This window comes from Vulpes lagopus, chromosome 24 (genome assembly GCF_018345385.1).
Source record: "Vulpes lagopus strain Blue_001 chromosome 24, ASM1834538v1, whole genome shotgun sequence".
NCBI classification, from domain to species: domain Eukaryota; kingdom Metazoa; phylum Chordata; class Mammalia; order Carnivora; family Canidae; genus Vulpes; species Vulpes lagopus.
Window position 1 is genome coordinate 22876140 of NC_054847.1, and position 12010 is coordinate 22888149.

The window sequence follows — 12010 nt, forward strand, 5'->3', positions numbered from 1 at the left end:
AAAATCTTAAAAAAAAAATCTTAGCTCTTATCCCTACTAATCCAAATAGATAGAATAGATAACAAAATAAAATTTTGAATCTGTTCATTCAGAATTTAGAAAATAAGTTTTCATGAATAGTTAGAACCTTGAATTGCTGTGAAATCATCAGTTCTTTAGTATCTTAATATTTAATTTGTAATGAAAGCAGCAGTCAAAATGGGATCTCCCTATCAACACTTCCCCCCTCGAAGAAAAGAGCAGATTCTATAACACAGTCTAGTTTCTATGCTCACACTATGCCAATCTAATTCTGATTTCATTCACATAGGTTTTAATGACTATTGACTAAGAAAATAGATATTTAAAAAAAAAAAAACAGCTTATAGGTTGTTACTGTTGAAAGTGTTCCTATTGGAAGTTTAATGGCCAAAAAGCTGGAAGAAACCCAGAGAAATGATTATTCAGAAGAGTTGGTTTGTTCGTTTTAACTCCTTAAAATATTCCAGAGCTAGAATCGTAACCCTTAAGTAATCTATTCTAGTATTTAATACACTCACAAACAAGTTCCACTTCTGGTTCCATCTGAGTCTTTTTACTTTTTAATTTATATCTAGCTCCTCTCATTCAGTTGGCAGTAAAATTAAATAATAAATAAATAAAACAAACTTCTAGGCTAAAGCAATCAACCTTGTTTCTCAATATAGTCCCAGATGAATTCACTGACAGAATGTTTTACTCATAGTAAATGATGGGGGCTAACATGTCACCCTTGGAAGAAGATTTGCATAATCGCTCTTGTGCACCATAGTAGGCATACAGATCTGGCAATTGTTGCCAACTACTTCAGAGCTCCCTTTCTGGCCACAGATTTCTGGAAGGGGACACTTGATGCAATGTAGTACTCATTCTAAGCGTGGTTAACATCAGTCAACACTTAGCCTGCATTGGTGACAAAAAAGAAAGTAACTACATTAATAATTCTGCTTGTGTTACACATCTTTATATCCCCCAGGCCATCCTAGACAGCTATAAGGATTTTCTTGAAAGAGCTTTCTTAAAGAGCTTTTGTGCCAGAGAGTTTTCAGTAGAAGATTTAGTGTAAGTTAATTTTACAGGAAGACTTTCCCAGACACTGGTCAAAAACTAAAGCGGAGGTTGGAGGGAGTTGCTGGCTTTTCTTGAAAGATTTAAGTCAAAATACATAAGTTATCCATACAGTAACATCGCTGATAACCTGAACCAGCCATCAAAATTTATTTCTTAGACAACAGTATGTGGCGATTAATACAGATAACACATCTGTAATACTGTGATAAGCAGCCTCTAATGTACCCACCAAAGATCCCTACCACCGAGTATTGAGTCCCATCTTTAATCCTTTCCCTGTGAGTGCAGGCTGTATCTAGCTGCTAGCTTCTATTCTAAACAGAATGTACCAAACATGATGAGATATCCTTCCTGAGATCGGGTTGCAAACGGTCTGGCTTTCACTTTGTGTGTGCCATTTCTCACTGTATTGTTCACTAGCTCTAAGGGAAGCTAGCAATCATGTTGTGAACTGCCCTATGGAGAGGCCCACGTGACATGAAACCTAAGTCAGTAATCAGTGAAGAGCTGTGACCCTCTGTCAAATAGCCCACAAGGAACTGAATCCTTGTGAACACCCATGTGAACTTGGAAGCAAATTCTCCCTTGTTGAGCCTCCTAAGGAGACCACATCTCTAGCCAACACCTTGACTGCAGCCTCATAGAAGCTATAAGACAATAAATGTTTATCAAACGCTTCAAGTTGCTAAATTCGATAGTTTGTTATGCAACAATAAATAATACAGAGTGGAATAAATTAGTATTTTTTTTTACCTTTCTTCTTCCTCTTCTCCTGTCAATAATAATCATCATCATTTTCCTCATTCACCTCTCACCTGCACTATTAGTCTTCTGTCCCTAAATTCATCAGGGGCAATCCTATAGTTGGTGACCATATTATCCTATCTCCCAAACCCCGAGCCCTGATACTGTCTGTCAAATATCTTACCCAATCATCACTGCAGTACGATTACAATTCTTGTTAGGAAATTATCAGGGTTCTGATGTTGGTTACTTCATTACTGGTTATTCAATCCATAGTTGATGTAAATTTCAAGGGCAAAAGCTCAAATGCAAATCCTGAATGCAGAATTTCATTTGGGCTTCTTGAAGTAACCAGTTATCTTCTGTTATCCATACTTTATCCCCAAACCCACTTTCTTCATTTTTAAAATGAAAATACCACCTGCCTCAACAGAATATTTTGATGAATTAAATGGCACAAATATAAAAAAGTTTTCTAATCATATTCTTGCAATGTATTGTTTAATAAATGTTAGGGTTTTTGGATGCTATTGTTTTCTCCTCAAACTTACTGTTCCTAGCCCACCTGAGTGATTAGTTCCATTTCTAGTCTCTCTACTTAAAATCCTTGTTCTAAAAGTAGTAAGGAATTTACAGAAATAATTAGTTCTTTATTCTTCTCATGTCCCCAAAGGATCCACTTACTACACTTACTACTTATTGCTTCTGGATAAGAAAAAAAACAAATAATAAAAAGGAATTAAAGATATATTGTTCATGACCAGTCCAAAATCAATTAAATAACTTCCATTTTTCTCTATTAACTAGGAAATTGTCTACTTGATTAAAAACTAATGATCAATAATCTCAGAAGCTGAATCATAGCTCTTTATTTTTTTTAAAGAAAGGATATCAAAAAGAAAAATAGACTAATATATTATTGGTTTTCTTAAAATAGGGGAAAAACACCTTTCAAAGTGAAAAATCCTTTTTTAAGGTCACAATTAACAGTGTTAACAGTACCAATGTACCTAGACTAAAGTAAACCTCAACATTATCATTTGACTTGTCATCACATCCAGGACTGAGTTTCTGGGAATAAACAGGTGGCAGTGTATTGTCTAAGAGTCAGAGTACAGAGTAATTTGACAAACATCCAGAAGACTGACCTATCTAAAAAATATTTTCTTCACATCTCTTTAATGGTGTATTAGTTGTATTTATGATATTGGGTTAAGATACTGTGCTTTGCTCAAACACACTTAGTAAGATAACTTGTAAATCTCTTAGCAGCTATTCATAATTTACCCTGAATTAGTATAGCTAAGTCTTTTGAGAATAGGTTTCGCGGTAACTCAGTTTTGATAAGGAAAAGAGTACAGAAATATATTAGAGAATCAAATATGAATGTAGCTCTGCTGAAAAGAATCCTGAGCCGCTAAAAAGAAATATAGCAGCATATATGTTGACTCAGGAGAGGGAAAAAGAAAGGTGACCAAACACGGAATCGATGTGCTTCAAGTGAATTTGTCTAAAGTTGGTGTTGACACATTTTACTTTCATGAGGAGTGCTAACTGCCTGAGCAAGATGTTTCCATGAGACTTGCCTCAGTGATTCTCTCAATAACTGAAAGAATAATATATGTCCCAAATAAACTGATCAAAGTCTTAATCTTAGCAGGGAATCGTTGTGCATCTTCTGGGCTTTTGGTTTCCAGTAACCTCTGGAGAGTTCAGATGCCTGACAAAGCTATCTGTTTATGGTTTGAGTTTAGAAATTATCCAAATATGATTTGTGAGATATATGCAATAATTTGTTTGACCTGTAGTTCCTTACCTATGTATGTTTATGATATTTGTCTCCAAGGATTGTTGAAGTTTCTGTTTAGTTGTGGTAGCTACTACTCTGCCTTTTGAAAGATATACTGGACTTGACCATCAACAAATACATACAAACTGTTCACATGATTTGAAAATAGTCTTGAAGCAAGTTTGAAATGACAACACAAAGTAGTATTGGTTCATTGTTACAAGAACAAGAAGAAATGAACCAGTCCTAAAAATTCACTTTGTAGCTGAGGAAATGGTTTTCATAAAATTGAAAAAATGTCCCAAAGCAACAGTATTATATTTCTTAAGCTATTGCTGTTACTGACATAAAAAGAATTCTTCCTATAATTCTTCTGTGGCCTTGGTTGGTGACAAAATGGTTACTAAAAAAATTTTGTGAATAGCTGTTTTCTAAGCCTCCAGGGAAAATAAAAGACTCTCACTTGAGTGTCACCTGCTTCAATTATTAAATGGGTTTAAGGTCGCATGATTCAATGATTCAGTATATGAATCAAAACAAAATATGATCTTCTACAAACACAAATTTGAGGAAGTGCAATGTAGTTTATCAAGTAATGCCAACAATGTCCAAATAAAACTTTGTTTCAATGGCTACAGATTTAAGATGGTATAGTATAAAGAATTGGAAGTAGGATACTCAATTATCAAACAACCTCTTGATCTCTCTCGGTTCCATTTTCCTTATCTGTAACATGAGCAAATGCTACCACATGGTATCAAAAATGTTCCTTCTAGTTCATATATTCAACAATATATGTAAACGTTGCAGAACTATTAAGGAAAGATTATTTCATGTAAATAGGTGACATTCAAATGTGTGAATGTGGCAACAGTATTTTGTCATATATATTCTCCTTCACTTTATTTTTTTAATAGACTTTATTTTTAGAACAGTTTTAGATTCACAGATAAATTGAGCAGAGAACCCCCATGTGTGTTTTCCTCTCATGCTCACGCAGCCTCCCCCACTGTCAACATCTCATACCAGAGTGGTACATTTGTTACAGCTGATGAACCTGAATTGGTATATACAGAGTTTATATTAGGCCCTTTGGCTCCGATTAGGGATTTCTCTTGGTATTGTACATTCCATGGGTTTTAATAGAGGTTATAAGGACATGTTCCTTTATTGTTTTTATTATCTTAATAGCCAGATCACTATGTGATGGTGTAAAAAGGTATTAAAATATTCCACATAGTGAATGCCGAGCAATGACATCTAAATAATAGTCCTTTGATGCTCTCTTAAAAAACAAAACAAACAAACAAAAAACCCTACAGATCATCCATACATGGATTACTTCAGAAACTAATCCTTATTAATCTTCATTCTCTATAGCAACCTACCTGTGATATTGTACACCTGGGAGAAAGTAATCAACATTTGTTAATATTGAGTTGGATGAATCAAGTTTGAACAAAAGAAATAAAAAATGAAAAAAAGAATATAAGCTTGAAGTTTGCAGATAAATAATCATTTTGTGAAAGATCTTGTATGTGCTACTCCACACTGCAGTCTCTTTATGGTAGATGTATCTTTCAAAATAATAATAATAATAATTAATAATAATAATAATAATAACAACCATTCTCTGAATAAAATGTCCTCTCTCTTTAAGTAATATCCTACTAGGTGATTATTATTAAAAAAAAAAAAGTATAAATATCCCCAAGGCAAGGGAGGGGCAGACTGGATAAAGCATTACTTACTGAAAATCACATTACTAACTGGAGCAATAGGCTTTGTTTTGAAGGTGTTTCTCCTAACTAAAATATATCCTCTAACGCATCAAATTCAATATTCATTCATCAAAAGGAGTATCACCCAGTGGGCAAGGATTTTCAAAGCTTTCCCCACTCCTTGCTCCCCCACCCCCCAGTGGAATGGGACTTTTCCAGTGAAGTGGTAAGAATGCTTTGAACATTTTAAATCTAGCCACAGGGTCTTCTATCTCCTGTGGATACTATCCAGAATTGCTTCATCTGGTGAAAGAAATCCTTTCACTGCAGAAAACTTTATTTCATTAGGACCAAAACCCCGCAGGATTCAGATATGTTAATCCTCATGAAATGTACAGGTTTGAACAATCATATTTATCCCTGTAAAATTGTGGTAATAAAATGTTATGATATAAATTATGATGGTTATACTCAAGAAATGATTCTCCTTCACACCATCTCCTTATTGTAATAGGAGGGTTTTGTTTGTTTGTTTGTTTGTTTTTGTTGTTGTTATTTAGAATAATGATCAACTGTGTCCTTCCATTGTCATCTTTATCTTTGATCCTAAAGGAGAGATTATGTCACAGAGGTGAATGTCCCTTAATGAGAAAAGAGGAAATAGAATTATTGGCCAAGGGAACTAACAATGGAAGAACTTACAATCAGGTAAAACATAATGTTCATGATGAAAAACAAAAAGTTGATGTACCAACAATTGGTTTCTCTACTTTGCTCAGGAGCAATCTAGACATTTTCCATCCTTCCTCCCTGAAGCAACTTCTCTCAACAAAGCCACAGAGTTTATCTATTGTCTATAATGATGTCATGAAATCAAGTTGCACTTATTCTGATCATAGTATATTTTCATAAAACACAATTAGTAAAGGATCAGACTGTACAAAAGATGGAAGCACAAAAAAGGTATGTGGAGATGTGATTGGAAACTCTTATTATCTTGACTACCATCATCATCATTAGTGTTTTTCTTGGTTCATTATGCACTGTCTGCTGGACCTCCTAAGTTTATATTTAATGAGTTCCAATAGTTGGCGATATGTTTTAATCTTTAGATATCTGTTCAACCTACTGTTCATTATCATCATAATTAAGTTCATCTTTACTAGGGAATTTTACTAACCTACTCTCTCTGAAGGTAAGAAATAACTATTCTACACAGCTGAACAGAAAATATAGTATCAGTCAAGAGAACAGATGAGGAAATCTTGCTAATTAGAAGTTAAAATATAGCTTCCAGGGCATGTTTCTAAATATATATATCACACACACATATGTCACATATGCTTATTTTTTACAATTCATTATTTTCTATTATTAGATATCACTACTATTTTCATAACTCCCATTATATCAGGCACTGTGTCAAACATTTGTACACATTAATCTTAAAATTCCCAAAGCCCATAAAGTGAAGAAACTGAGCCTCAGGAATATAAAGTAATTTACATATCACAGGGTAGTAAGAGGGTGAAGTGGCACTAGAATCCAAGTTGTCGCAAAAGTCTCACTTTTTCCTGTTATATATTTTACTGGGTCCAGGTCTCTAACCCTCTGATTTCAAAGCAACTTTTGTATTTCTGTTTTCTGATTAACAAAAGGGATTTTAAAATGTTCTTGAACATTCTAATTGTATATGACTATTCCATATGCCTACATCCTTTTACATTTAGAAGAAGAAATAAGTTTTCTAAAAACAATTTTTCCCTGGGAATTGAATTTAAAAATATGCAAGATACGATACAAAGAACATAACATTTTGACTAACTACTGGTAATTTATCTGATGAAAAACTACATTGATGCAAAATAAATTTGTTATGATATTAATAATCACTGGAAATCTAGAAATAGAGTACTGTTCTCTGCAAATAAAAATATCCTCTGTCATGGCACATTATATGAAACTTAACCATTTCAGGACCACTATAAGGCCTCAGAGAGTGAATTCAAGTTATGCAAATAATCATTCTACCCTTAAAAAAAAAGAGATTTACTAATGATCTAATCAGGACATTTACACCACCAAATGTTCTAATATTGTACCTCACCAAAATTTTCCAAATACTTTCAAAAGTCATTATGAAGTCTTTAAAAAGAATGTAATATGTGATAACAGTTAAAACAAGGGATTATATGTACTTGCTAAAAATATATGCATATATACATAACATCTTTCAAGAAGTTCAAATTTTCTTAGTTTTGTACTTAATAAATCCTATATAATAAAATTCTAAAGAATAAGATGCATGTAATTAAGATGCAGGGTAGATTATGTATGGTAGGATAGTCAGTCTACCGTGTATAATGATGTTTGATCAAACAGATTTGCTTGATCAAAAATCACATTGTGATTTTGGCAAAATTTACACATTGCTCAATAAAATATACTATATTTGAATTTCCTTTTAGGAAAGGTCCTTTTAAAAATGTGGAAAGTTTGTCTGTATAGGATTTCAAACATTTGTTACAAAATAATTTACTTAAGAAAAGTCTTCTTTGAAATGTTTCTGAAGATCCCCAGTAATTCATTAAATTGTAGCCAGGAATTTCATTAACACATGATTAAACAAAATGTGTTAGAATTGAGGGGGGGAAATAAGCTTACAACCAGAGTCCCACATGCTGATGCTTAGAGTTTTTTTTAAGATTATAAATCAAAGAACTGCTAATTTTTTTTAACATTAAACGACATTAAGTCTTTACAAGTCAAAAAAAAAAATACTGTAAACACCCATATACAACTTCAGCACTAAAACAATAATTTGGGAAGCATAGGATTTAGTTCATTGAGAAGTAGAGAAATTTGCTTTTATAAGTTTAGACTCACAAGTGTAGAATAATGGATCTGAGTATAAATACCAGACGCATATCTAATGCTTATACTATGTCCAAAGTTAGCGATTAGTGCACACACACAAACATGTTTTCTTCAATAAATTGGATGGTATCTATCATCAATTTCCAGTCATACACTTATATTAGCACGGGGAAATGTTAGTGTCCAATCTGCTTTATTTCACTGTTTGCTAAAACAAGAAGATAAGGTAAAATCTGACTCCAAAATGATGCATACCAGATTCAAAAGTAATTTAAATGACACAACATTTATAACTGTTTTCTTATTTCAATTTAATTTGCTACTACCTACATTAGAATACATAATGTTTCTGAAAATATTTTAAGTCATATAATGTGTTAAGTATATAATCAATCAAAATGTTTTCTGTATCTCTATACCTATAATTGAATAAAAGTAAAAGTGTCATTTAAAAAAAGAGACAAATAAAAATGAAGCAACCAAAAGCCTATCACGGCATTTTAATGCAGTTGCAACTCAAATTCAGTATTAGGAAATTTTTACTTGATCTTTTTTTTCAGGAAAACATATCTAGAACAATTTGTATTAGGTTTAAAAATTCATTACTAATTTGCTTTCTTATTCCTCATCTTGACTATCAGAGTACAGACGGAAAGGTTATATTTCCATCATGTATAATAAATCAAGTAAAAACATTATACATAAATTATGAATAAAAAGCTATTTACCTGCATGGAAATCTATCCCAACAGCAAATGAAGTTCCTGATATAGGCATCAATGCATCCATTTTGTCACTTGGTTCCAGAGGTATTCCCCTGATTCCTTCATGAACAGAGTACATAAGAAATGACTCTATACCTAAATTGGAAAAAAAAAAAGTCTCAAGTGAATATTTAAAACTAAAATCTTTCTACTAGCATTAATTTGAAGATTCTTAATTTTTTTCATAAAACATATTTCTCAGACATTTTTTATTTTTTATTGCACACTACACTTCTGACTAATTGAAAGGTAGATACATTAGTGGTTCTCAAACTTGAGTATGCATCAGAATCTCCTAGAGGACTTTTTAAAACAGATTACTAGGGCTCCCATCCCAGGGAATTGATAATTTGAATTTTTGAAAAGTTTCCAGTGATGGCACTACTGGCCTGGGAACAATACTTTCATAAACACAGAGGTAAAAAATATTGGAAAATATATTTGGTCTCACAACCAAAGTCCACCTCCTTCTTTCTAATGCTAAATCATCTTGTTGCTTATATATGAAAATAAACTTTTATTTGATATATAATTTTATATAGCTACATTATTGTTGTTTTTCTAACAAATTTAGTCTTCTTAAATCATTTTGAACTAAAAACATACCAAGTACATAATTTTTGTTAATATCTTGATATTCCAGCATCAAAAGTATGTCCTAACATATTCACATACATAAAAGCTGGCTACCAGAAGTCTGTATGCTATTATTTATGAATTTTTCTAATACACTAGAACATGTCTTTAGACTCATATTTTCTTTTCTTTTCTTTTTTTTAAGATTTATTTATTTAATTGAGAGAGAGAGAGAGCATTGGGCATGTACTTGTGGGGGAGATGGAACAGAGAGCAGGGAGTCTGAGAGGCTGATGCAGCCTTGATCCCATGACTCTGAGATCACTGCCTGAGCGAAAGCCTTTATTTAATAAAATTAAGCTATGATCACTGGATAGAAAGATCATTCTAGAACCAAATTTCTTTGGGACTAAGAACCAGAATCTATGAAATGAGAAATAGGAAGATGGGTCTTCTAGGTTCCAATTCTCTGGCGGTGATCTTTCTCATCTAAGCAAATCTGAGCCCTGACAACCTCCCTTGTGTTTTCTCTCTCTCTCTTTTTTTAAAGATAGATTTATTTATTTATTTATTTATTTATTTATTTATTTATTTATTATAGACATAGAGAGAGAGAGAGAGAGAGAGAGAGAGAGGCAGAGACACAGGAGGAGGGAGAAGCAGGCTCCATGCCAGGAGCCTGACGTGGGACTCGATCCCAGGACTCCAGGATCGTGCCCTGGGCCAAAGGCAGGTACCAAATTGCCCAGCCACCCAGGGATCCCCTGTGTTTTCTCTAAATAGGCAAAAGCATAACTGAATTCTGATTGAATTATAATTTTAACCAATCGATCAGTGCTTTTTACTTCAACCCCTGCCTTTTTAAGTTGAAGGCAGCTTCTACTGGGTAGGTTAAATGTTTGATAATAAACTGTCATTCCTGAAAATAACTAAAGAATTACAAAGTTTTAAAGAACAGTAATACTCAAAATATTTTAAATATTAACAAGCCTACATATATGAGAATAAGCAGTGAATCATTATCCTAATAAGAAGCTAATATTTTTCTTTTTTTTTTTTTTTAAGATTTTATTCATTTGACAGAGAGAAAGAGAGGGAGTACAAGCAGCTGGAGCAAGAGAAGGAGAGGCAGAGTCCTTGCTGAGCAGGAAGCCTGATGTAGGGCTCAATCCCAGGACCCAGGCATCATGACCTGAGCCTAAGGCAGCTGATTAACCGCCTGAGCCACCCAGGCTCCCTTTTTTCTATTTTTTAACTGATTTTTGTTGCCTAAAATTTACACAGATAAAACAAATGCATCAGAATTAAATTTTTCAAGACCTTATACCTTGACATGACATACGGTTCTTTTGGAGATAATATCCCACTGTACACATGCAAGTCCTTGTAGTTTCAGATGTTGGTAAACAAAGCTGAGAGCATCCACCATTATTTAGTTGGCAAGAATTGCTGCCTGCGTAGGAGGAAAACAAGCAAAAAAATATTCAAAAAAAATAAAGAGTATCATTTGATATGAATAATTTGAACAAATATTTATGCTTTTGTTGATTTATAAATGTTCATAGTGGTTAGTATTTTATTGCCTTGAATAAGTTGAAGTGGCATATTGCATTTCAATTTGTCTCCCCAAAAAAAGTAAACAGAGAGCTAATGCATGGCATAATGATTATACACAGCAATACTATAATTAATTTATAGTATCAATTAAACTTTGATTACAATTCAAAGTTGCTAAGAGATTAGATCTTAATTGTCCCCACCACAAAAAAAGAAATGATAATTATGTGATGTGATAGAAGTGTTAACTAATGAAGGTGTAATCATATGCCAATATATAAATGTATCAAAAAAATAAATGTATCAAATCAATACATTATATACCTTAAACTTATACAATGTTATATTTCAATTATATCTCAAAAATACATTTTAAATTAATTATTAAAGAATAGTTTTTTAAATAGCAAATGACAATGAATGATAAAATTCATAGCTACAGAAGAGCAAGTAAAATCGGTTTGTCATGAATACTGTCATAGACTTTTGCAATATTTTAAGATCACAGAAACTAATTAATTTTTACTATGATGTTTTGCTTCAACTCTACAATGACTTCCTGTTCAAGAATATTCTATTCAAATGTGTCAAATAAATAGCTGTTAAATTATATTACTAACTCAACTTAAAGATGATGTCATTAAAAGAAAGGTTCCATAACCTTGATGATATAAAAAATTTTGACATATGTATGTGTATGTATATACACGTACATATATATTTAAATAATTTCTTTAAAGCAAGGAAATAAATTTTACTATCCCTAGGAACATAATTCTCCCCAAATATATTTAAAACATACCCATAAGAGTTATCTAATTAATTGGCATATTAATTCTCCTTATTCCTGCATTGTAGCAATGACAAATATTAGTCAGGTAATCACAGGTAGG

General features: G+C 32.6%; 1 protein-coding gene across 1 annotated transcript in view; it reads right to left on the minus strand.

Annotated features, from left to right (window-relative positions):
- LRP1B (LDL receptor related protein 1B) overlaps positions 1 to 12010 on the minus strand; it is a 1815754-nt gene that overhangs the window by 477868 nt on the left and 1325876 nt on the right. Inside the window, exons 34-35 of the mRNA XM_041739937.1 lie at positions 10888 to 11009; positions 8949 to 9080 (exon numbers count right to left, since the gene is read on the minus strand). Coding sequence (XP_041595871.1) covers positions 8949 to 9080; positions 10888 to 11009 — 254 coding nt within the window. The remainder of the gene's footprint in view (positions 1 to 8948; positions 9081 to 10887; positions 11010 to 12010) is intronic.